The 26,002-nt window shown below is 51.3% G+C and overlaps 1 protein-coding gene across 1 annotated transcript in view; it reads right to left on the minus strand.

The window, feature by feature from the left end:
* Positions 1 to 713: 713 nt before the first annotated feature.
* The window catches only part of LOC117888513 (adhesion G protein-coupled receptor E3-like), a 27,215-nt gene continuing 1,926 nt past the window's right edge, over positions 714 to 26,002 (minus strand). Inside the window, exons 2-16 of the mRNA XM_034791983.1 lie at positions 21,780 to 21,917; positions 16,261 to 16,410; positions 14,307 to 14,450; positions 13,706 to 13,773; positions 11,068 to 11,172; positions 10,161 to 10,335; positions 9,503 to 9,619; positions 8,623 to 8,822; positions 7,803 to 7,973; positions 7,440 to 7,634; positions 6,645 to 6,880; positions 5,834 to 5,900; positions 1,413 to 1,504; positions 976 to 1,144; positions 714 to 860 (exon numbers count right to left, since the gene is read on the minus strand). Coding sequence (XP_034647874.1) covers positions 714 to 860; positions 976 to 1,144; positions 1,413 to 1,504; positions 5,834 to 5,900; positions 6,645 to 6,880; positions 7,440 to 7,634; positions 7,803 to 7,973; positions 8,623 to 8,822; positions 9,503 to 9,619; positions 10,161 to 10,335; positions 11,068 to 11,172; positions 13,706 to 13,773; positions 14,307 to 14,450; positions 16,261 to 16,410; positions 21,780 to 21,917 — 2,174 coding nt within the window. The remainder of the gene's footprint in view (positions 861 to 975; positions 1,145 to 1,412; positions 1,505 to 5,833; positions 5,901 to 6,644; positions 6,881 to 7,439; positions 7,635 to 7,802; positions 7,974 to 8,622; positions 8,823 to 9,502; positions 9,620 to 10,160; positions 10,336 to 11,067; positions 11,173 to 13,705; positions 13,774 to 14,306; positions 14,451 to 16,260; positions 16,411 to 21,779; positions 21,918 to 26,002) is intronic.

Consider the following 26,002-nt stretch of genomic DNA (forward strand, 5'->3'; position numbering starts at 1 on the left):
GGGTTTCCCAGATTACTGCCAGGTTCCTTTCCCCTTTTTATTAAAAGTTCTCTTTGTTATACACAGTCTCAGTGCTTCTGAGAGGGGACGTATTGCCTCTTGGAGGTGCCTGAGATGGTCTGAAGTTTTCCCAGATTGCTGGGTGGGGGCTCCAGCTGGTTCTGTTTTGTATTGGAACCCTTAGGTATTGAACCTGGACCGGGTTGCTGTCGACTCCACCTGGCAGAAGGGTTACTCCTGGCAAGAAAAGCAGAAAAATGACAATAGGTTCCAAAGCCACTAAGAGTGTAATGTGCAAACTGGTGCATTGTCTCTAGGAGGTGATGCTCAGAGCCCCTGGATCCCTGACCCATAGGGATAATCTTCACGGTGCTGACTGCTCATTGGGGATGATCCATCTGCACTGACAAGGATTCAATCCCAGGGGACAATCTGATCTATTCAGATCATTACACTGCAAGAGCCAATGCCTGTCTAGCCCACAGCGAGTGACCCCTGGAGCTCCCAGGAGAGCCAAGGGAAGGGAACGCGGAGGTGCCAGGACAGGGCATTCTGTTCTGATGCCTCAGACATCTAGGATACTCCTCGATAATGACCGACTCTCACTGACACTTGTAATCACTTTCCCAGCTGGCACCCTGTCTAGGAACTCAGCAAAGGGAACTGCTTTGCACCTTTCCAGCAGTAATGGGACCCAGCTAGAGATGACTGTTTCACAGGCGGGTACTGAAACAGAGCAGAGGGCCTCTTACCGTCTTGGTGCTGGTGGTGGGGACAGCAGACATGGAGAGATCGTATGTCTCAGACTTTGTGCTGAACATTCGGAATCTCTTGATCCATCTCCTGTACTCCTCTCTCACCTGGAGAGTGAGAGACACAGTCACTGCACCATGTAACTAAGTCTGAGCAGATCAGACATTGCCACCATGAGGCCGGTGAAGGTGCTGGGGGGTTGATGACAAGCACGGGCCTTACCTGGCGATTGAGGAGACAGTGCACCAGGAAGATGAAGGCTCCCTGCAGGCTGTTGACAATGGTGAATAAATACGCCATGACCGTGGCTGCTGGGCCGACTTGGAGGAGACCAAGGCTCCATGTGCAGCCCAGAATGAAGAGCTGGGCGATGGCTTTAAAGGTCAGTAACCTGGATAAGGGCAGATGGAGAGATCCCATTACAAAAACCCTATGGAGAGCAATTGGGTCGGGAGGATCTGAGCAGGGTAGGGTGGAGCTACCATCCCCAGCTTTCCTGTGTGGGACAGGGTTCCTGTCAATGCAAACACTATGGGAATTCATTCCCATGGATGCTAGATATGCTGTTCCCCTCCTGCAATCCTTCACACCATCCCGGTGCCAAGGACTCTCTAAACCAAGGCATCTGACCCTCCAGGACTGTTTTGTTGCCATCTCACCTGTGGTCTCTGACGGTGGACACATCTGCATTGAGAGAGGAGAGTTTGTTTCTCAGGATCCACAGGGTCACGGTAAAGAACGTTATATTTATCTGTGGGAACAGTGGGAAATATTTCCTGTAAAACTTCCCATCCGGGGCTGGTAACTCCAGCTGAGGCAGAGAACGATCCCAAGGGACAGATCCAAGCACTGCGGAACCAGGTACTACTCATTTGCACCTTTCCAGCAGTAATGGAATGGGGGTGGGGGTTCCACGACCACCACTCCCAAGAGAAGGAGGAGGGTGGTGGTGGTCGGGGACTCCCTCCTCAGGGGGACGGAGTCATCTATCTGCCACCCCGACCGAGAAAACCAAAAGGTCTGCTGCTTGCCAGGAGCAAGGATTCACAATGTGACGGAGATACTGCCACGACTCATCAAGCCCTCGGATCGCTGCCCCTTCCTGCTTCTCCACGTGGGCACCAGTGATACTGCCAAGAATGACCTTGAGCGGATAACTGCAGACTCAGTGGCTCTGGGAAGAAGGATAAAGGAGTTTGAGGTGCAAGTGGTGTTCTTGTCCATCCTCCCTGTGCAGGCAAAAGGCCTGGGTAGAGACCGTTGAATTGTGGAAGTCAATGAATGGCTACGTAGGTGGTGTCAGAGAGAAGGCTTTGGATTCTTCGACCATGGGATGGTGTTCCAAGAAGGACGAGTGCTAGGCAGAGACGGGCTCCACCTAACGAAGAGAGGGAAGAGCATCTTCACAAGCAGGCTGGCTAATCTAGTGAGGAGGGCTTTAAACTAGGTTCACCGGGGGAAGGAGACCAAAGCCCTGGGGTAAGTGGGGAAATGGGATACTGGGAGGAAGCACGGGCAGGAAAGTGCAAGAGGGGAGGACTCCTGTCTCAGACTGAGAAAGCAGGACAATCAGCGAGTTATCTTAAGTGCCTATACACAAATGCAAGAAGCCTGGAAAACAAGCAGGGAGAACTGGAAGTCCTGGCACAGTCAAGGAACTATGATGCGATTGGAATAACAGAGACTTGGTGGGATAACTCACATGACTGGAGTACTGTCATGGATGGATATAAACTGTTCCGGAAGGACAGGCAGGGCAGAAAAGGTGGGGGAGTTGCGTTGTATGTAAGAGAGGAGTATGACTGCTCAGAGCTCCGGTATGAAACTGCAGAAAAACCTGAGAGTCTCTGGATTAAGTTTAGAAGTGCGAGCAACAAGGGTGATGGTGTGGTGGGAGTCTGCTATAGACCACCAGACCAGGGGGATGAGGTGGACAAGGCTTTCTTCCGGCAACTAGCAGAAGTTACTAGATTGCAGGCCCTGGTTCTCATGGGAGACTTTAATCACCCTGATATCTGCTAGGAGAGCAATACAGTGGTGCACAGACAATCCAGAAAGTTTTTGGAAAGTGTAGGGGACAATTTCCTGGTGCAAGTGCTGGAGGAACCACCTGGGGTAGAGCTCTTCTAGACCTGCTGCTCACAAACCGGGAAGAATTAGTAGGGGAAGCAAAAGTGGATGGGAACCTGGGAGGCAGTGACCATGAGATGGTTGAGTTCAGGATCCTGACACAAGAAAGAAAGGAGAGCAGCAGAATATGAACCCTGGACTTCAGAAAAGCAGACTTTGACTCCCTCAGGGAACTGATGGGCAGGATCCCTTGGGAGAATAACATGAGCGGGAAAGGAGTCCAGGAGAGCTGGCTGTATTTTAAAGAATCCTTATTGAGGTTGCAGGAAAAAAACATCCCAATGTGTAGAAAGAACAGTAAATATGGCAGGTGACCAACTTGGCTTAACAGTGAAAAATCCTTGCTGACCTTAAACGCAAAAAAGAAGCTTACAAGAAGTGGAAGATTGGACAAATGACGAGGGAGGAGTATAAAAATATTGCTCAGGCATGCAGGAGTGAAATCAGGAAGGCCAAGTCACACTTGGAGTTGCAGCTAGCAAGAGATGTTAAGAGTAACAAGAAGGGTTTCTTCAGGTATGTTAGCAACAAGAAGAAAGTCAAGGAAAGTGTGGGCCCCTTACTGAATGAGGGAGGCAACCTAGTAACAGAGGACGTGGAAAAAACTAATGTACTCAATGATTTTTTTGCCTCTGTCTTCACGAACAAGGTCAGCTCCCAGACTGTACGGGAGCTGGGCCACACAGTATGGGGAGAAGGTGACCAGCCCTCTGAGGAGAAAGAAGTGGTTCGGGACTATTTAGAAAAACTGGACGAGTACAAGTCCATGGGGCCGGATGCACTGCATCCGAGGATGCTAAAGGAGTTGGCGCATGTGATTACAGAGCCATTGGCCATTATCTTTGAAAACTCATGGCGATCCAGGGAGGTCCTGGATGACTGGAAAAAGGCTAATGTAGTGCCCATCTTTAAAAAAGGGAAGAAGGAGGATCCGGGGAACTACAGGCCAATCAGCCTCACCTCAGTCCCTGGAAAAATCATGGAGCAGGTCCTCAAGGAATCAATTTTGAAGCACTTAGAGGAGAGGAAAGTGATCAGGAACAGTCAGCATGGATTTACCAAGGGCAAGTCATGCCTGACTAACCTAATTGCCTTCTATGAGGAGATAACTGACTCTGTGGATGAGGGGAAAGCAGTGGATGTGTTATTCCTTGACTTCAGCAAAGCTTTTGATACGGTCTCCCACAGTATTCTTGCCACCAAGTTAAAGAAGTATGGGCTGGATGAATGGACTGTAAGGTGGATAGAAAGCTGGCTAGATCGTCGGGCTCAAAAGCTAGTGATCAATGGCTCCATGTCTAGTTGGCAGCCAGTATCAAGCAGAGTGCCCAAGGGTTGGTCCTGAGGCTGGCTTTGTTCAATATCCTCATTAATGATCTGGAGGATGGCGTAGATTGCACCTTCAGCAAGTTTGCAGATGACAGTAAACTGGGAGGAGTGGTAGATATGCTGAAGGGTAGGGATAGGATACAGAGGGAACTAGACAAATTAGAGGATTGCGCCAAAAGAAAACTGGTTGGTTCAACAAGGACAAGTGCAGAGTCCTGCACTTAGGACGGAAGAATCCCATGCACTGTTACAGACTAGGGACCGAATGGCTAGGTAGCAGTTCTGCAGAAAAGGACCTAGGGGTTACAGTGGACGAGAAGCTAGATATGAGTCAACAGTGTGCCCTGGTTGCCAAGAAGGATAACGGCATTTTGGGCTGTATAAGTAGGGGCATTGCTAGCAGATCGAGGGACGTGATCATTCCCCTCTATTCGACATTGGTGAGGCCTCATTTGGAGTACTGTGTCCAGTTTTGGGCCCCACACTACAAGAAGGATGTGGAAAAATTGGAAAGAGTCCAGCGGAGGGCAACAAAAATGATTAGGGGGCTGGAGGACATGACTTATGAGGAGAGGCTGAGGGAACTGGGATTGTTTAGTCTGCAGAAGAGAAGAATGAGGTGGGATTTGATAGCTGCCTTCAACTACCTGAAAGGGGGTTCCAAAGAGGATGGATCTAGACTGTTCTCAGTGGTACCAGATGACAGAACAAGGAGTAATGGTCTCAAGTTGCAGTGTGGGAGGTTTAGGTTGGATATTAGGAAAACCTTTTTCACTAGGAGGGTGGTGAAGCACTGGAATGGGTTACCTAGGGAGGTGGTGGAATCTCCTTCCTTAGAGGTTTTTAAGGTCAGGCTTGACAAAGCCCTGGATGGGATGATTTAGTTGGAAATTGGTCCTGCTTTGAGCAGGGGGTTGGATTAGATGACCTCCTGAGGTCCCTTCCAACCCTGATATTCTATGATTCTATGATTTCCGGTGAGAATCATGCCCTCTCCTGTAATATCCCTTAGCAGCTCTCGGTCCCTCCCCAGGCATGGAGCTGACAGCACAGCTAGGGCTGAGATGGATCAATGGGATCACAGAGCCCACATGCTGCTCAGGGTTAAATATGGATCCCCTCCAGTGGAGTCAGTAGTTATTTTGGGTTTACACTGGTGTAACTGAGAGCAGGATCTGGCTAAGAGATTCCAGAGCCTGCCTTTAGAATACTTCCTGCCACTTTCAGGCTGTAACAAATCCCCCCCTCCCAACTTCCATAGGGGGTAGGGAGGAATATGTAGGGACACTTGTTTCCACCCTTATAAAAGCCACTGCAGAATGTAGCCTTCTCCCTTCCTCGTTCCTTGGGTCATTAACTAGACTAGACCAAACTCTTGCTGTCTTCACTTGGGAAAACTCCTACTGACGTCCATGGGAGCTGTGCCCGAGTAAAGGCTGTAGGCCTGGGGATACAGCACAGGGATTAATCCCGGGACTGACCACAGCAGATGAGCCAGGTGGGACCTAACTGTATTTTTCCTTGTGTTTATGGGCCACATTCTCCTCCCTGCTTCACTGAAATCAATGGGGTGGCAGAGGTGAGAGGAGAATGGGGCCCTGTGGTTCTGGGAGGTACCCACCAGGATTATGGCACAGACTGGACCCAGGAAGCTCCAACGAAAGCCTCTCTCCAGGCTGAGCCAGCAGCTAGCGGGAGGGAGGAAGAAGAAGGTGATTTAATGGGATTACTGCCCTTTTTCAGCCCCGGGGGCAGAGAGGGGGTGTCACAGGGCAGCTGGCTCTCAAAAGCGAGATGGATCTCAGCCTTCCTGTGACATGGCCGACTCTCTTGCGGGCAGCAGGTGAACAGCCCTCCCCATGTACCTCAGCATCTCCTGCTTTCAGCCCCCACTTCCTCTTCCACCTCCTCAATGACCCGTTCTGGTGGATGGGCGCAGTATTGCTGGGGGGCCAGACATGCAGCGGATGGACATTGGCCTCGCTGCACGGAAGGAAGTGGAGCTGCCCTGATTTACACCAGCTGAGGATCTGGCCTGGGGTGTCTAGAACACGCCACGCCCTGTTTTAGTGAGTCGCTCACTTTAGAGAGGGGATCCTCAGGGATTTGCACACAGGAAGAAGGTGCATTTGTTTCCTACCCACCAGCCCCACAAACCCAGCCTGGGAGCTGGGAGTCAAGCTGGGATCTTTCTGGCTTGTTCTTCCGCATCATCAGTGGGGTGAGGAGTGCAGATGTCTGACAGGTGGGCAACTCAACTGCAGCACTCGGGGCAGCTTAGTGTCCCTGGGGATGGGAAGGGTCCCAGGGGGACATTCAGCTCCCAGGCAGGGTGAGCAGGGAAATCTCGGTTCAAGTCAGACCTGGGGTGAGCTGGACAAGCGCATGGAAGCCACATCCCAGCTCCCCTTCGGGATGGGCGCTGCACGTACTGTTTGGAAGTTCCGTAGCCGTCAGGATTCACCGCTGCAGAAATAGCCACCACCAGGGCTGGGAATCCGTAGCCGAACGGGTACATGAATCTCTTCTTGAACCGGCTGGCGCTGGTGTAATTCACGACCTTCAGGTTCCTGACGGTGAGGAAGAGGTGCAGCCCTTCCAGCAACATCCAGGAGAAGCAGGCCAGGAAGAGGTAGTGTAGGAGGCCAGCAATGACAGCACACGCCACCTGGGGGAGACAGAGAGCCCAGGGACATTGCGGTGGGGAAGGGAAATGCTGAGTATGGGGGAGACTTGTTGGGGGGGTCACACCAGGATTCTTGTTAGCAGAGCTCTCCAGTTATAGCACTCTGTGACCCAGGGACGGCAGGTTCCTTGGTCTATGGAGGGTCCTGCAGGTGCACATTGCTGATGCAGGAAGGGAGCAGAGATTTGTGATTAGACCAGGGGAGCAGGGCTCAGGGAATCCAGGTTCTGTTCCCAGCCCTGCCACAGAGTCCCTGGGTGACCATTGTCAAGTCTCGTAGGAGAAGAATCGAGGCACAGGGAGACTGTGACATAGGGATAGAACTGTCTGAACTCCAGGGGTTGGGGACACTCAGACCATTTGCCGAGTGAGAAGGTGCCTAACGGGGTGGAAACATCCCCCTGGGAATCCCCACAGTTTCCTGCACAGCCCAGAATCCAGGGATCACAAAGGTTTCAAAGTCACACACCTGCTGCTAGTGGAGGAGGCCAGCAATGAGAAGGGGGAGAATGAGAAGGAGCAGGGGAGAATCAGGCCGTACCTGACTGCGGGTGCGGGTCACAGCGGTGAGGAAGAGCAGGTCAGCCAGGAAGAGGCAGAGGCAGAGCTGCAGGAGGAGGGAGGTGCTGACGTTGCGGATGGAGCGGCACAGGAGGAAGGTGAGGATGGCGAGGAAGAGGCACAGCAGGGAGAGGATCAGTCCCACGTAGGTGATGATGGTCAGTGGGTCACTCTCTTGTAACACAGCAAAGTGAGAATCACCAGTGAGCCCAGCCCAGCCCCCTCGGTTCTAACTGAGCCTTTTCCACAGCAAAGACTCCAGTCAGTCCAGGGAGAGCTTTGCCCACAGCTGAGTGCGGAGCTCAGGGTCCAGCCCTGTGATCAGAGTCTCACGGTGAGATACCATCACTCTGGTGGGAGCCATTAGGATGGCGAAGCTGGAGAGATGGTCACAGCTGCAGTTGGTGTGAGTGCTGTTCGTGTGCACGGCTGTGCAGCCGTCCGGAGACCAGCTGCCGCTCTCGGCCACTACTTTCCAGTAGACGCAGAGAGCCTCTTCCTCCTTTTTTTTGACCTGAAAACACAACAGAAACATCCTCATCCTCATGGGACCACAGAATATCATTTCTGATATCACGTCTATAGCAAACCCAAGGCCACTTACAGCTCCACGCCTCTCCCCATGCAGCCCCCAGTGCCCACTGGGGCCATCCCGATGACAGTAGAGAGAGAACGGAGAACCCACTGCTCCAAAAGCACAGGCCCTGCTATTGGAGCGATAGGGAAATAAATCCTAGCTAGCCGTTAGCACTACTGTGCACATAGCACATGGCTGAGCAGTTCTGACTGCATCCAGTAGAGGGCAGTGCTGTGTGCACACATACACATATGCACCCTAACCACTTCATTACCATATAAAAGAATTTCATGCTGATTCGAACCCCAATATCTACAGAAAGCGGCTTTCCAGTTATTCTGGCTCAGGGGTGAGCTAAGCAGAGCTGCTACCCTAGAGCACTTTGCATGGTCGTGGTGCGACCCCCGGTAACCTCTTCCAATAAAACAGCCCCAACGCGTCAGGAATAAGGAGGCCTCTGCTTCTCAGGAGCATTGGGAGCCAGAAAGGCAGTATGGTCCAAATATCCGGGAGGAGATGGTGCCTTCTATATACCCCTCTGGAGCCCCAGATATGGAGCAAAGCAAGGGGATCTCCCTCCACACACCTGTCTGTGGCGCAGGGTGAAGTGTGCGGGTCTGGAGAGGTTAATTGGTCTCCCATCTCCGACTGCCCCACTCACCACCCTGGAGTTGAGATGACTCTCCTCCAGCTTCCCACCAGCCAGTAGATTTCCCTTGCTGAGAAGTGTCGCACTGATGATGGAGTCCAGGGTGGAGTAGGAAATAAAAGCAGCAGCCCCCAAACCTGTTGGGAGAGGAGATGATCCCTCGTTAGGGAGATGGAGTCGCTATGGCAAAGAAGGAGCCGGCCGGGTGCCCAGGGGTCACAGTGAGTCTGTGGCAGATCTGGGAATGGAACCCAGGATCCTGGACACAACTCTTAAGGTTTAACCAATGGACCATGATACCTCCTCCCCCGGAACCCCCAGGAACGTGTCCAGCTGGAAACGTCGAGCTGCAGGATGCAGAGATGAAAGTTCAGTTTTTCTCAGCGAGACCAGGAGAGGGGCGGGCTAGGAATGAGCTTCCCCTGGTGCTGTAGGATTCGGGGCCCTGAATATGGCAGCTGAGGGTACACGTTACCCTGGTCCCCCACATCTCCATTTGGGGGTCTGGCTAGACTAGGCCGTCCCTGCCCTTTCCATTCTCTGGGCCCACTTCATACCAGAGACCCTCTCATGAGCCGTCTCCCCTCTGTGCCCCCAACTCCTCACTGCTTGGGGCTCAAGCTGTGGGACAGGCAGGAACAAAGGTGTCAGCTCCATGGCCACAGCCTGAGAACCACTGGCTCAGCCAGCAAGGAGCCCTCCAGGGCTAGAGACAGAGGCCAGGGCCCGGCCTGGGGATCCAAGGGGAGGGAGGGCTGGGGTTCGGTACCAGGGAACCACTCTGTGCCGTAGTTTGGGCCCTGGTTTGGGATGGTACCTTGTGCTGCCCTGGGGACTGTATCACAGTGCACATCCATCGTCTCCTCGTGAGCTGTCAGGCTGAAGACCTCACTGTCCCGGCTGCAGTTCCCTGTGACGAGCCGCGTCTGAACAGCTGCAGGGGAGTGGAGTGAGGAATGACAGAGCCCCTCGCTGTGAAATCACTTCCCTGGGAATCTGTCCATTCTGGGCCAGATCCACCCACCTCCCACTCCACTAGGAGCCAGGGGGCTTCAGGGCTCTTCCTCACTCTGGGAGGGGGAAGTTTGGAGCTCCCCCACCCCGAGTTCCATTGATCACCCCCTATCTTCCCTCCCCCCATTCCTGCTGTGTCTCCCTGGGGATGCTGCTTCCCCAGAAGGGGAGTGGTGGGTATGGGGGGATGTGTCTGGCTCAGCATCACAGCCCCTAGTTGTGAAATGCCAAATGTTGCATTTAAACCCTTCTCGGCCATTGCTGTTGCTCCTCGGGGCACTGGCGGGGCTGGGTTATATTTCCTGGGGCAGGGGCAGTGCTGGTCTGTGTCTGTACTGAACACAGGCTCACAGCCACAATGATATATACGCTCTAACTTCCAGTGGATTTGGAGCACAGTGTATAACCCCGTATCTCATGGCAGGCAGTAGTTGGCCCTGAGAGTCACACATCCCCCTCACCCATCGACTCAGTCGTCACGTTCTGTGTCCTCTCTGGAGACCGGAGTGCAGTGGCCAGTGCGGCCAGTTCTACGCTCTGCAGCAGGACCGTCACGGCCGACCCCACGTCCCCCTTGTCTCCACCATCCCAGAGGGAGGTGCTGTTCAGGAGGGTGTTGAATTGGAGAATTGATTTCTGGAGACAGGAAAGAAAAGGCCCTGGGAGTGAGGAGTCGGTGGTTTCAGGTTCCACGTCCCATGTGTTCCCAGGGTGCATCGGGCATCACAGCTTCTCCCAGTTCAGGGGGAAGCAATATTCTCAGAGGGGGAACCTTTTACAAAGGGGGTCCACTGAGGCTAACTCAGGGCCCCACTGGGACCTGAAGCCAAATGGGACTAGAACCCTTTGTCCTTCCTTCTTCACTCCCACTACCCCATCGCTCCATAACAGATGCCAGGGAACAACATTATCACAAGCACACGGCTTCCTAGGCTGTCTCTATGCTGCATCCGGCAGCTGCTCAGAAATGTCTGGCAGGGCAGAGATAGAGCCCAGATCCTGCTGCTTGAAAAACTCAGGTCACTGACAGATGAGCTGAGGAGAATCCCCATTAACTGTTAGCAGTATAGCACCTCTGAAGAACAACAACAATTCTGAACACTAGAGGGCGCATATGGGTGGATAAACACAAACGTGCACTCACACCACTACAGGGCATGTGCGCGCAGACACAGACAAACAACAGTAGAGGGTGCACCTCCCCTCCCCACAGCAGTGGAGGGCACAGGTCTTGTCTGAAGAGTATCTACATGTCTCCCTCCCGCACAACCCAGTGAGACTCCTAACCCAGCACCGCAGCACGCAGGGTCTGGGGCACACGCAGGGGGACTAGTCTGCAGGGCACATTCAAGGGATGGAGCCTCTCACCTCCAGTGATAATGTTGCATTCCCATCTCTGCACGTGGACATCAAAACGTTTAAGGTTGAATTAAAGAAAGAGCAAAAACTGCTGCTTCTGCTGCTCCGATTTCCCTGCAGAGAGACCCAGGGCAGAGGGTGAGTTTTGCAGGCGCTGAAGGGCGACCGACATTGGTATTGGACTTATGCAGGGTCCGGATCCTGACACCCCTCATGGAGTGAATAAAGCTTTTATATCAGACGTGTGCAGGACATGTACGATGGTGCTGTTGCCACAGTGCGAGGTTCATGTGGAGAAAGGGAACAGTTTCTAGTAACAGCTGGAATAGATCAAGGCTTGGGACTAAGCCCCTTTTTGTTCACGTCGGTGCTGGAGGCATTGACAGAAAACAGCCAGAGAGTGGCCCCCGGCACATGCCTTTTGCAGATGACGTAGTGCTCGTGGGGGAGAGGAAATAGGAAGTGAAAGAAGATGCAGAGAGACATGGAGGTGCATACTGGAAAGTAACAGCATGCAAATCAGCAGAAGAAAATCAGAGTACGTGGTCTATAGATTCAGTGCTCTCCTGCAGGAAGACAATGGGCATGTGAGTCTGGGGCCAGCCTCTAGCAAAGCTACAGAAGTTTTAGAAGGTTCGATATCGATTTGCAAACACCTAGAAGATAATCCGGTGATAAGTAACAGTCAGCATGGATCCTGTAAAATCAACCTGATAGCTTTCTTTGGCAGGGTAACAAGCCTTGTGGATGGGGGGAAGTGGTAGACGTGGTATATCTTGACTTTAGTAAGTCTTTTGACGCTGTCTCACGTGACCTCATAAACAAACAAGGGAAATACAACCTATATGGAGCCAATCTAAGGTGGGTGCATAACTAGTTGGAAAACCGTTTGCAGAGAGTAGTTATCAGTGGTTCAGTCATGGTGGAAGGGCATACCGATTGGGGTCCCGTAGGGATCAGTTTTGGGTCCGGTTCTGTTCAATATCTTCATGAATGATTTAGATAATGGCATACAGAGTACGCTTATAAAGTTTGCGGACGATACTGAGCTGGGAGGGCTTGTAAGTGCTTTGGAGGATAGGATTAAAATTCAAAATGATCTTGACAAACTGGAGAAATGGTCTGAAGTAAATAGGATGAAATTCAAGAAGGACAAATGCAAAGTTCTCCATTTAGGAAGGAACAATCAGTTGCACACATATAAAATGGGAAATGAATGCCTAGGAAGGAGTACTGCGAAAAGGGATCTGGAGGTCATAGTGGACCACAAGCTAAATATGAGTCAACAGTGTAATGCTGGTGCAAAAAATGCTAACCTCATTCTGGGATGTATTAGAAGGAGTGTTGTAAGGAAGACACGAGAAGTAATTCTTCCGCTCTGCTCCACTCTGATGAGGCCTCAACTGGAGTATTGTGTCCAGTTCTGGCGCCACATTTCAAGAAGGATGTCGACAAATTGGAGCAAGTCCAGAGAAGAGCAACAAAAATTATTAATGGTCTACAAAACATGACCTATGAGGAAAGATTTAAAAAAAAATGTGTGTCTAGTCTGGAAAAGACAAGACTAAGAAGGGACATGATACAGTTTTCAAGTAAATAAAAGGTTGTTACAAGAAGGAGGGGAAAGAATTGTTCTCCTTAACCTGTGATAATAGGACAAGAAACAATGGGCTTAAATTGCAGCAACGGCAGTTTAAATTGGACATTAGGAAAACTTTCCTGTCAGGATAGTTAAGCACTGGAATAAATTGCCTAGGGAGGTTGTGGAATCTCCATCATTGGAGATTTTTTAGAGCAGGTTGGACAAAGACCTGTCAGGGATGGTCTAGATAATACTTAGTCCTGCCATGAGTGCAGGGAACTGGCCTAGATGGCCTCTCGAGGTCTCTTCCATTCCTACAATTCTATGACAGTACAGGAAAATGATGAACTCAGCAACAAAATTATAAGCCGACTGGGAAAGTCATGGAGTAAAGGGAGAGAAGCGAGGGAGTGCTCTGCGATAGGAGAACACCTGTCAAACAAAAAAGTAAGATCTAGAGGACATTGATCAGGCTGCATTTTTGTACGGCTCCGAAAGCCAGGACTGAGGAAGAGCCAGGGGCTATTCTTGAAGACAGAGGAAGTGAAAATGTTAAGATGGATGCTTGGAGTTACAAAGATGGACGATGTTTGACATGAGCGAATTAGGGAAAGAGTGAAAGTAGAACCAATTATGGAGAACCTGAGAGAACTAGGCTCATATGGTGTGGGCGTGTGACAAGAAGGTCAGAAGAAAAAACAGGAAACAAGGTGCTAAACTTAGATGCAGAAGATAAGAGGATTGGGAGACCCCAAACTAGATGAGTGGCTGTCATACAAAAGGATTTGATAAGCTGCAGATTTTCTGAGGAACTACTTCAAGACAAACTGGAATGGAGAAGGACTTGAATAGTTGATCACATGTAGATGGAACGAGCCTAAAAGGATGAGGAGGATCGAGTCCCAGCGATGAAAGGAACAAACACAGAATTGCCCTGATCTTGGATGGGGTTTACAGAGGTCACCGTAATACCAACAGGAAAGGTTTTTGTCTGGGAATTTCCATATTGGTGGTACAAAACACAGGGCAAAATCCCCAACAAATGAATGATGGGTTCAAACATACCGGCAGAGAGAAATTCCCGCACGTCTCTTTGATTCCCTCGAACTCAGAACTGCAGTTAATGCTGGGGGCTTGGAGTGATGGGAAGAGAGGAGCAGACGTTAGAGCTTTCATATCAGATTTTCATCTCAACTCACTCCTGCCTGGGAGAAAATCCCCTTCTCTTCCCCACCCCGATGGCTGCTCTCTGTCCACATGCCAGGCTTGCGCTGCCAATAGTTAAACATGCGGCTGTTACAAAACCCCTCTCTTCCTCCCCATCTCACTCTGTGTCTCTCTCTCCCCTCCATTTTCACTGTGTTTTGCCTGTTCCTCCTGCCCCTGTCCCCCACTTCTCTCCCTCCACTCATGCTCCTGGGATTCTGCCACCCTCTAGCTGATCTGAGTGTGTTCCAAAGTGACTGGATTAATTTGCAGGCATTCCTCCTACAAACACAGGGACGTTGGCAGTCTGTGCATCAGCACTAGAGGGCACCCTCAGTGCGAGGGCAGGGGGAGGAGCTGGGTGCCCCCTGCCTGTCTCCAAGACTTCTTGATGTGTTTCCATCTATTCTGCAGAGAGACTTGCTGGGTACAGACACCTCTGCCCGCTGGGGAAACCCACCTTTACATGTGGTTTGGTTCTGGACCCAGCTCCCAGTGGAAGGGATGTGGCCGGCTGGGCAGGCACACCGGTAACTCCCGTTGGTGTTCTCACACTGTGCTCCCGGGCCGCAGGTGCCAGGGAATCTGAGACATTCATTAACATCTGGAAAGGGAAATCCGAGAGGCCCCATTGAGAAGCTATTTTGAATCTCTGACCATGGAGGGGTTGTCAGCAGGGTTTTGAACCTGGGACTTCCAGCGCCACAGTGAGGTGTATTTTAAAGGAGTAATCCATTGCCAGGCAGCAATAGTAAGCTGTTATCCTCTTGATCAGGCCTGCACAACATGCGGCCCGGGGGCGGCCTGCGGCGGGTCAGTGTGCGGCATGCGGGGGGTGAGTAGGCAAGCGGCGGGTGAGGGAGGGGAGCTGAGTAGGCGAGCGAGCGGGCAGTGGCGGGGGGGTGAGTAGGTGAGCTGGAGGGGTGTGGGGCTAAGGAGGCAAGCGGGCGGGCAGTGGCGGGGGGCAGCTGAGCCGGCGGCGGGGGGAGGGGCTTGCTGAGGAGGTGAGCGGGCAGGCAGTGGCGGGGGGTGAGTAGGTGAGCCGGGGGGGAGGAGGGCTAAGAAGGCGAGTGGGCGGGCAGTGGTGGGGGGTGAATAGGTGAGCCGGGGGGGAGGAGGGCTAAGAAGGCGAGTGGGCGGGCAGTGGCGGGGGGGCAGGTGAGCCGGCAGCGGGGGAGCTGAGGAGGTGAGCGGGCGGGAAGTGGCGGGGGGTGAGGAGGCGAGCAGCGAGTCAGTGGCTGACCTGTTCTACTGATCTGGTCTGGCTCCCATCCCCTCTCCAAGGGTTGCAGCTGTCTGGAGGTGCCTGCCTTCCACGCCTTCCTCATTCACACCTCATTCATTCAACAGGGCAATTGATTACAAAGTGGGGGGAAGATCTTATTCTACTTCTAGCAAAAAGACATTTTTTCTTTTACCTTAATTATACTATTTTAGGGGCCAGCTATAACATATTACCAAGGTTCAATACTGCTGTTTCAGCAGGGCGGTGCTGGGGAAGGAGGGTTCTTTCCACAGGGCAGGCGGCGCTGGGGGGTGTGTGTTTCGGGGGTGCTGGGGGAGGTGTTGTGTTTTGGGGGGGCTGGGAGGCACTGGGGGGCGTTTTCCGGCGGTGTTGGGGGGGGGTTCGGCAGGGCTGGGAGGGTTCGGCCCTCAGCTGTTTTCTTTGGAGTAATATGGCCCTCACTGCTTTACGAGTTGTGCAGGCCGGACCTATTTTGAAGAAAAAAATATCCCACAACTTTGGGGTCAATCTGCTGATTTTGGGGGTCTGACTCATGATCTCTGAACTCCTGGGGTTGGTGACACAGAGCTTCCCACCCAGAGGACTTGACCAGTGCCCTCTGTTCCCTGCCAGCCAGCCCCTGCCTGTGCAGACCCTCCCACAGTCCATGAGCAGGAGCAGGCACCACTCTGAGTTCACATGGGAGGAAGCCACCAGAGTCTAACGGGCCTGACCTGACAGTCACAGGTGCTGGGCACCGAAGATACTGTGAGCTGGGAAGGCCCAACACATCTGATAGCCAGGAGGGGCTCCCACTTGAGAGGAAACTTTCTTGGTGGCTTAAGTTCACACAGGAGGGCGCCCCAAAGCCTCGGCCCCCTCCTGGTGGGTCCAGATTCTGCTCTCACACTGGGGTAAATCTGGAGACACTATTAGAGTAATTAAGGCTGCTTTGGATTTGACACCAGTATAACCAAGGGCAGAGTCTAGTCCAAGGGGCCTAATGCTCCTCTCATTCATCCCAGCTGGCTGGTTCTAATGAACTCCCTGGGGAAGCCCTGGTTTCCACAGGATTGTCCCACCCAATTGGGAGGCAGCCTAGACAAAGCACAGTGATAATTCAGAGTCGGCCGTGCAGAGAGCGTGGGGCTTCTCAGCCGGGAGGAGATGAATGACAGAGGGTTCTTACCCCGGCAGGTGTTCTCACTCGCAGGGACGAAGTTCTCTTTCCCGGGATCAGACTCAAATCCATCCCTACAAGAACAGTAGTAACTTCCTGGAAAATTGTGGCATTTGGTGAAGTTTCCACAGACCATCAGCCCCAGACACTCATCAATATCTGTAACACAGAGGAGAGCCCTGTTCATTCCCAGCACAGAGACATTCCTCTTTACCACTCACCTGCACTGACCCGGCATATGGAACCCAGGGGTCTGGGGCCCTGAGAAGTCACTGAAAAAGGACCCAGAGGGACTTCCCCTGGTCTGAAGACAATGAAAACTGCTGGGAAGTCAGGGGAGGTGCAGCCAGTGCTGGGGTGTTGTGCAGGAGGCAGAATGCCCTGGGATAACAGCTTTGGGAACCAGGATCCTGCTACAGGGCAAGGTATCAGCCTCTCTCTGCTGCTCCAGTGTGAGGGAGGGGGATTTCAGGGAGTCATGGGATGACATCCAGATTGCTGAGCGACCCCGGTCGGAGCAGAGACCCCCTCCAGTCTGACACAGAACTGACAGCGAAGGTCAGCGGCCCTTCATGTGCACGCTACCTGCTCCATGGGACTGGGGAACAAGGCAGGGCAGCGAGGCCCTTGGTTTGCCCTGTCCGCTGGCTTTGTGCCCACTATTGGCAGGACTGGGTCTGTGATGAGGAAAACAGCATCACATGGTTTAAAGCTCCCTGCCTAATTCGCCTCTTATTCACCGCAGCAGGCTGGCTCTAATGAGACCCCTGAACAAGCCTTTACGGCTAGAACTGGACAGAAAGACTAAGTGGTTTAGTGGGAAGCTAAAAAAAAAGGGGGGGTTGTTTTTACAGGGTTCCCCCACTTCCTTTCTTTCTTTCTTTGGAAAACACATGGGGGATGGGGGGAGGCAAAACATTATCTTAAACACATTTCAAAAGAAGCAAACATTGTCCACAAAAGCAGCATTTCTTTAGCTAAAACGGCCATTTGGACCACCTTTGCAGATTTCCACAGAACCAACTAGGACTGTCCCACCAAACTGGGATGCACCCTGGACAAGGGATACTGTTAATTCAGAGCCAGCCGTGCAGCAAGCATGTGGATTTTCAGACAGACAGAGGGCAGCGACAGGGGGCCCTTACCCCACCAGGTGTTCTTTCTCACCTGCATTTGTGAAGTTCTCCTTCCCAGGGTCAGACTTGTATTCCCTGTGACGGAGTGGGAAGTTTCATAATATTTTGTATGAATATTGTGCATGCCTCAGTTTCTCCTAAATGCTGCAGTGTTAACTAGGTGGTGGGAAAAGGTTATTGACTTACTGCGGAGACCCAGAGATACAGAAGTAAATTCTGGACCAGTCTTCCAAGGGGAGCAGTGGGGGCAAAAAACCTAACTGGCTGCAAGACTGAGCTTAATACATTTATGGAGGGGATGGTGTGATGGGACTGCCTACAATGGCATGTGGCCCATCGGCGACTGGCATAGCAAAAATCCCCAATGGCTGGAGATGGGACACTAGATAGGGAGGGCTCTGAGTTACTACAGAGGATTCTTTCCTAGGTAGTTGCTTGTTGGCTCTTGCCCACATGCTCAGGGTCTCACTGGGGCAGGATCTCATTGGGGTCAGGAAGAAATTTTCCCCTTAGTCAGACTGGCCAAGACCCGGGGGGAGGGGAGGGTTCACCTTCCTCTGCAGCGTGGGGCCTGGGTCACTTGCAAGTTTAAACTAGTGTAAATGGTGAATTATCTATAACTTGAAGTCTTTAAACCATGATTTGAGGACATCAGTAACTCAGCCAGAGGTTTGAGGTCTATTACAGGCATGGGTGGGTGAGTTTCTGTGGCCTTTGATGAGCAGGAGATCAGACTAGATGATCATGATCATAGAATCATAGAATATCAGGGTTGGAAGGGACCTCAGGAGGTCATCTAGTCCAACTCCCTGCTCAAAGCAGGACCAATCCCCAACTAAATGATCCCAGCCAGGGCTTTGTCAAGCCTGATCTTAAAAACCTCTAAGGAAGAAGATTCCACCATCTCCCTAGGTAAGCCATTCCAGTACTTCACCACTCTCCTAGTGAAAAAGTTTTTCCTAATATCCAACCTAGACCTCCCCCACTGCAACTTGAGACCATTACTCCTTGTTCTGTCATCAGGTACTACTGAGAACAGTCTAGATCCATCCTCTTTGGAACCCTCTTTCAGATAGTTGAAAGCAGCTATCAAATCCCCCCTCATTCTTCTCTTCTGCAGACTAAACAAGCCCAGTTTCCTCAGCTTCTCCTCATAAGTCATGTGCCCCAGCCCCCTGATCATTTTCGTTGCCCGCCGCTGACCTCTCTCCAATTTGTCCACATCATTTCTGTAGTGGGGGGCCCAAACCTGGAAGCAGTACTCCAGATGTGGTCTCACCAGTGCCGAATAGAGGGGAATGATCACGTCCCTCGATCTGCTGGCAATGTTCCTACTTATACAGCCCAATATGCCATTAGCCTTCCTGGCAACAAGGGCACACTGCTGACTCATATCCAGCTTCTCATCCATGTAATCCCCAGAAATTATTCTGGGTTTATTCTTTGCAGATTGTGTTAATGATTGTTCTTAGAAGAAAAGAAGTTTTATGGATATAATTCTTGCCTTTGAAATCATTTACTGTTTTGTGTGTGAGTGAAGAATGTATGGCATGCTGACAAACAGAGAAGAGACAGGAAGTGCCAGTACTGATGGGTCAGATGGTCGAGAGGGGAGTGGAGGAGTCCAGAGGCACCAACTTTAGTATCAGAACCACCCAGATGGCAGATTGATGACCCTAAAGCAAAGGCATACACCCCAAGGACAAGATTAGGAGTTGAGCCAGAGGGACGAGATAAGACACAGCTGCAGTGTGGATCCTCCCGGTAATAACTCTGAATAATGCTGATTAAGAGCACCCTTGAATATCTTGCGATCAACAGCTTCGCTGTGACACAGCAAGATTCACAGACTTGTATGGGAACGTATCACTATAAAAGAAGGGTGTATTGCCATGGGTTTCTACAGGTAGGTTAGCAACAAGAAAAAGGTCAGGGAAAGTGCGGGACCCTTAATGAATGGGGGAGGCAACCTAGTGACAGATGATATGGAAAAAGCTGAAGCACTCAATGCTTTTTTTGCCTCGGTCTTCACAGACAAGGTCAGCTCCCACACTGCTGTCCTGAGCAGCCCTCAGTGGTGAAAGACCAGGTTAAGGACTATTTCGAAAAGCTGGACATGCACAAGTCCATGGGTCCAGATGTAATGCATCTGAGGGTGCTGAGAGGATTGGTTGATGTGATTGCAGAGCCATTGGCCATTATCTTTGAAAACTCATTGCGATCAGGGCACATCCCAGACGAAGGTCTCCTGAGGTATCAACCCATATCTTCTACGATTCTATGAGTTTGGGTTCATTCTGCATCAACATCAGAGCTTCGTATGTGTTTGACAGAGGCCCAGCTCCCCTCCCTCGTGTGCAGTTTCAGCTGGCCACTGGAACTGACTGAGCAAGACTAAGGATTGGTAACTATAAGATACAGCTGGAGACCCTTTTGCTGTGTGTGTGTGAATGGAAGCATATCCCGATTTTAATGCTTAAATTTAAATTGTACTCTCAATAAACGCGGCGTATTGCCTTCTCCCCCTTTTAAAAGATTCAGTGTTCTTCTTATAAGCATAACACCGTGACACTAAACAAACTCCCCCGTGAGGTCACAGTAGAACCCTTCATGGGTCACTAATTATCCCTGACTGGTGTGAGATATTTCCAATTTGGTTGTTATTTGCAATCACTCCCCACATGGTTCCTGTGAACAAATCTTAGCTGGTAGGTTTTTCTCAAACCAGTAACACCAGGCTATAACACTATAAGATTATAACAGGGCTCAAAAAAGAACTAGATAAGTTCATGGAGGATAGGTCCCTCAATGGCTATTAGCCAGGATGGGCAGAGATGTGAAACCAGGCTCTGAAGTGCTCCTAGCCTCTGTTTGCCAGAAGCTTAGAATGGGCGACGGGATGGATCACCTGAATATTACCTGTTCTGTTCATTCCCTCTGAAGCACCTGGCATTGGCCACTGTCGGAAGACAGGACACTGGGCTAGATGGTCTGGCCCAGGATGGCAGTTCATATGTCCTTATGTTCAAGCAATTTGTCACTTAGTCATACATGTAATTCCTGTTGCCTGATTGGATGACCTACTCTATTTCACTATGAATTGTCCCGAAGTATCCAGCATAGCCACTGGCTTTTATTTTTCCCCAGGGTGCTTCACCCCAAGGCCCCACCCTTGAACCAACTCTTCCCACCTCATCTCCAACCTCTCCCCGGATTCCCCCACTGCTCGCTGCTCTCCACCTGCCCCCAAGCGCCTCCCCCAGCTGCCGAACAGCTGTGGCAGGTGGGTGTTGAGCACCCACTATTTTTTTCTGTGGGTGCTCCAGCGCCGGAGCACCCATGGAGTTGGTGCCTATGGTATCCAGCAACATTTGTCATCACAGGGTGACTGTTGTGGGAATGCCAAATGGAGCTTTTCAGCCGGGTTCCTTGCCTCTGCCAGTGCCCTCAGGGATAACACACTGGTGCACATGTCCCGTCCCCTTTCCAGGGCTGCCCTAGGAACACGACCTCCCTCTCCTCAATGTTCCTTAGTAACCGGGGGAAGGGAGGCGAGGATATTCCAGGGGGATTTTGACGTGTCTCTGTGACTGGAACCGCTTCAGAGGAGACAGTGAGCGAGAGCCACCCCAGACTACTCTACACCTGTAGTGTGGGAAGCTCAAACTCCTGCTCCAATTCAGGTAGAGGGGGACTTAAATCAGGCCCTCCCACATCCCAGCGAAGTGCTCAAAAACCAAAGCTACAGCGTGTGGGGGTGGGGGAGAAACAGCACTGCTTCACAGTGTTTCCAAATTGCTTTTCATTAATAAGCACTCAAAAATGGCCAAAATGGAAACAAAACATTTCATTTGACCTGAAACCATTTTTTCCTGATTTTCTCTTTTGCTGGGAATATCAAAACATTTTCATTTCAGGTGGATCCAAAATATTTTTCTTCTCAGATTGGCCAGCACCCCAAACACTCTGCTGTGCGCACAGCTCTCCTCCGAAGTCACCGAGGCAGTTTGAAAGCCACACCCTAGTTAGGCAATGTCTTTGGTTGTATTGCCTGGCACTGGTCCTACTCCTACAAGGTGCTGATCACCTCTAGAAGGTGCTGGCAACTAACCTCAACTCCCAGTAGCCCTCAGGACATGCTCAGCACCTAGCAGAATCCTACATCAATAGAGAGGCCCAAATGTAGCTGCCTGTCAATCTGGATGTAGTTGTAATGAAAACCCTCCCCAGAGCTCTGCCTCCCTGGGGGGAAATCCCGTCCATCCAGATGGGCCCGCTGGGGTTTTGTTAAATACTAGTGACCGACTGCTCAGCCCCCTCACTTGTTCCCCCAGGCATTGCACACTCCCTGAGTGTGTGATCTGTCTGGGGTAGGACGGGGAGCCCCGTTACCGTTGCAGGTTTCCTTAAGATTGGTGAAGACGCGATTCCCACTCGGCTGGAATCCATCCAGGCAGGTGCAGTGGGTGTTGTTCACACACTTGGCGTTTGAAGGGCATGCGATCTGGTTGTTGCAGTCCTCAGTGATACCTGATGGGAATGGAAACGAGGTGAGAATGAGCTGCCCTGCACTATTTGTCCTGTTCCCCAGATTTTTCTCACTCCCCGTGGGCCCTTTCTCATGCGCTCCCAACAGCTCTTCGGCAGCCAAAATCTCCTACTCGCTCATCAGCCTCACAGGCTGAGAGCAACCAGTCTCCGTTCATTGGTGAACATGGTCAGCAGCTTTTGCCCCCACAGAGGTGAGGGGCTCCCAGCACCAGCTAAAGCCAGGTGTAACATAGGCAGGCAAATGGTCTGTATCCTGACCCACAGCCCCAACCCCACATTTCTGTCCTCGGCATCCTCATTTCCACAGCTCTGCTGATGCCCCTCAATCCTGACCCACAACCCCAGCTATTCTAGCGCTGTGATTCCCCCCAACCACCGTCACTGTGCTGCCCTTCAATCCGGATCCCAGCCCTGAGCTTCACACGCAGGCAGAGTTGTTCCAATGCATCTCAATCCCACCCCACCCCCACTCGGCCAGCCTGCTAGTCCTCCAGTTACTGCTGTCTGCGCCACCAACCCTTGAGTACAGGGCGAGGCCTAGCGACACCATTTGGAGGTGTCTCAGTGAGATGTGGAAGAATGAGGAATCATGTAAAAGACAGTGTGTCTAGTGGCAAACTAGAACCAGGGCCGGCTCCAGGCACCAGAGAAGGAAGCAGGTGCCTGGGGCGGCCAATAGAAAGGGGCGGCACTTCGTCCATTCGCAGGGCGGCATGTCCGGGTCTGCGGCAGCACTTCGGCGGCAGGTCCTTCAAACCCTCTCTTCCACTTCGGCGACACTTCGGTGGCAGATCAATCAGGTTTATCTTTTTTTTTTCTTCATCTTCGCCACTCGGGGCAGCAAAAAAGCTGGAGCCGGCCCTGACTAGAACCCCGTGAATAGAGGAGATGTGACGGAATGGAAAAATGAACATACAGGAACTAAACCTCAGACACGGAGAGGGCCAGATCCTCAGCGGGTGTAAACTGGCATCGCTCTTTTAACTTCAGTAGAGCTCTGCTCATTTACTCTAGCTGGGGATGTGACCTATAAACCTTTCCAGTTCTGAAGATTCTGGTGTGACGGGTTATCCCCAAACACTCTGGGGTGCCACCTGATGTATAGGGGTACCATTGAGCCCGCCCCTTCCACCAGCCTGGCCCTCAAGCCTCTTCTAGCACACCCACAGGTAGGGACACACCCTGCTGCAGAAAGACACAGACACTGAAATCAATACTGATTGGGAAGGTTTTCAGCTGAGTAACTGCCCAGCACTGAAGGGCACATCCCCTCTGGAGAGTAAACCCAAAATTGTACTGTCTTGCACTGCACAGAGAACTGTACAGCGTAAGCCCTGAAATCCGCCCCCTCCCTCAATGTGGAGGACGATCTGCACAGCTTTTTGCCCCCAGTTGTGAATTTCACAAACTGGTTTAGAGAAAACAAAAACAAATTGATGAACTACAAAAGATGGATTTTAAGTGATTATAAGACATAGCAAACAGATCAAAGCAGATTACTGAGCAAATAAAACCAACACTCAAACTAAGCTTCATACACTAAGGAAATTGGTTACAAGTAATAATTTCTCACCCTGAATGTTGTTTTGCTCTTGCTTGCAGCCTAAAACTCCAGATATTTCTTTCACAGACCAAACATATTTTCCAGCCTGGGCTCAGTCCTCCCCACCACCTTTTCCTTTGTTTCTTAGGACATGTCTATATTGGCAGAGCTACAGCACCGGGAGTTACAGCACCACTCAGAAACTGTCGAAGGGAAACTGCTGTTGTGGGTTCACACGGTCAGCTGCATGCACAATAGCGTGTTCACACGTGTAGCACTTGCAGTGGTATTTGTAGTGATCCACAGAGCACCTCTTTCTCTTCTACCCCTAAGAGTTGTGGGAAAGTGGAGGGGGTCACGGGGCATCCTGGGTCCTGGCCCAATGCCCCGTGATGCATTCCTTTGCATCCCAGCAATCCCTGTGCTTCCATTCCCACATGGTGCCATCTTTCAACAGTTTGTGTATTGCGTGCCCTGCCTCTTCGGGCTGCAGGAAAGGATCCCAAACTCTTGACCAGTATGCTGCTTGCTCTGACCAACATGTCATGAGTGGCAGTGGAGTTATTCCTTAAACTACCAAGGCAAGAGGAGTGCGACACTGATCTTACCACGCGTAGTAGCTATGATACGAGATTGTTTCTGGCATCCACAGAGGTGCTGACCACAGTGGAACGCCACATTTGGACTCAGGAAACAAGCACTGATTGGAGGGATCACATCATGATGCATGTCTGGGATGACGCGCAGTGGCTGCAGAACTTTCAGATGAGGAAAGCCACAATCATTGGACTGTGTGATGAGCTCTCGTCAGCCCTGCGGTGCAAGGACACAACAATGACAGCTGCCTTGCTGTTGGAGATGCACGTGGCGATTGCACTGTGGATGCTGGCTACTTCAGACTGCTACTGATTGGTTGCTAACCAGTTCGGAGTGGGAAAGTCGACCGTTGAAATCATGTTGACAGAAGTCTGCGGGGCCATTAATCACATCCTGCTCTGAAGATCATGGCTCTGAGCAACGTCTATGACATTGTGGATGGCTTTGCAAAAATGGGCTTCCCTAACTGCGGAGGGACGATAGATGGCACACATATTCCACTTCCAGACTACCTAGCTACTGAGTACATTAATCTCAAGGGGTGTTTCTTAATGGTTCTCCAGGCACTTGTGGATCACTGTGGGCATTTTACAGACATTAACACAGGCTGGTCTGGAAAGGTGCATGAGACATGCATCTTTTGGAACACTGGCCTGTTCAGGAAGCTGCAAGCAGGAACTTTCTTCCTGGACCAGAAGATCACTGTAGGCAGGGCTGGCTCCAGGAACCAGCAAAGGAAGCAGGTCTCTGGGGCGGCCAATAGAAAGGGGCGGCAGTCCATCCGTTATTGGGGCGGCACGTCCGGTCTGCGGTGGGAATTCGGTGGTGGGTCCTCCAGCAACTCAGTCTTCGGCGGCAGCTCAACTCCACTTCAATCTTCGGTGGCAATTCGGCGGTGGGTCCTCTCCCTCTTGTCCTCTTTGGCGGCACTTCGGCGGCAGCTCAATTGGATTTTTCTTTTTTCTCTTTTTTTTTCTGCCGCTTGGGGCGGCAAAAAAGCTGGAGCTGGCCCTGAGTGTAGGGGAAGCAAAATGCCCATTGTGATCCTGGGAGACCCAACCTGCACTTTAAAATCATGGCTTATGAAGCCATACACGGGGCAACTTGACAGAAGCAAGAAGTGGTTCAGCAACAGGCTGAGCAAGTGCAGAATGACTTTTGAGTGTGCTTTTCACTATTTAAAAGCCCGCTGGTGCTGCCTTTATGGGAAGCTGGACCTGAGTGAAGCTTTCACCCTTCCCTTCTGTCATAACTATAAAGGGAAGGGTAATAGCTGTCCTGTGTACAGTACTATAAAACCCCTCCTGGCCAGAGACTCCAAAATCCTTTTCCCTGTAAAGGGTTAAGAAGCTCAGGTAACCTGGCTGGCATCTGACCTAAAGGACCAATAAGGGGACAAGATACTTTCAAATCTTGGGGGGGGGGAAGGCTTTTGTTTGTGTTCTTTGTTTGGGAGTGTGTTCGTTCTCGGGACTGAGAGGGACCAGACATCAATCCAGGTTCTCCACATCTTTCTAAACAAGTCTCTCCTATTTCAAACTTGTAAGTAAATAGCCAGGCAAGGCATGTTAGTTTTCCTTTGTTTCTCTCAACTTGTAAATGTACCTTTTACCAGAGTAACAGAGGGTCCTGTGGCACCTTTGAGACTAACAGAAGTACTGGGAGCATAAGCTTTCGTGGGTAAGAACCTCACCTCTTGCATCTGAAGAAGTGAGGTTCTTACCCACGAAAGCTTATGCTCCCAATACTTCTGTTAGTCTCAAAGGTGCCACAGGACCCTCTGTTACTCTGGTAAAAGGTACATTTACAAGTTGAGAGAAACAAAGGAAAACTAACACGCCTTGCCTGGCTATTTACTTACAAGTTTGAAATAGGAGAGACTTGTTTAGAAAGATGTGGAGAACCTGGATTGATGTCTGGTCCC

This window comes from Trachemys scripta, chromosome 16, assembly GCF_013100865.1.
Source record: "Trachemys scripta elegans isolate TJP31775 chromosome 16, CAS_Tse_1.0, whole genome shotgun sequence".
In the NCBI taxonomy this organism is placed as follows: domain Eukaryota; kingdom Metazoa; phylum Chordata; order Testudines; family Emydidae; genus Trachemys; species Trachemys scripta.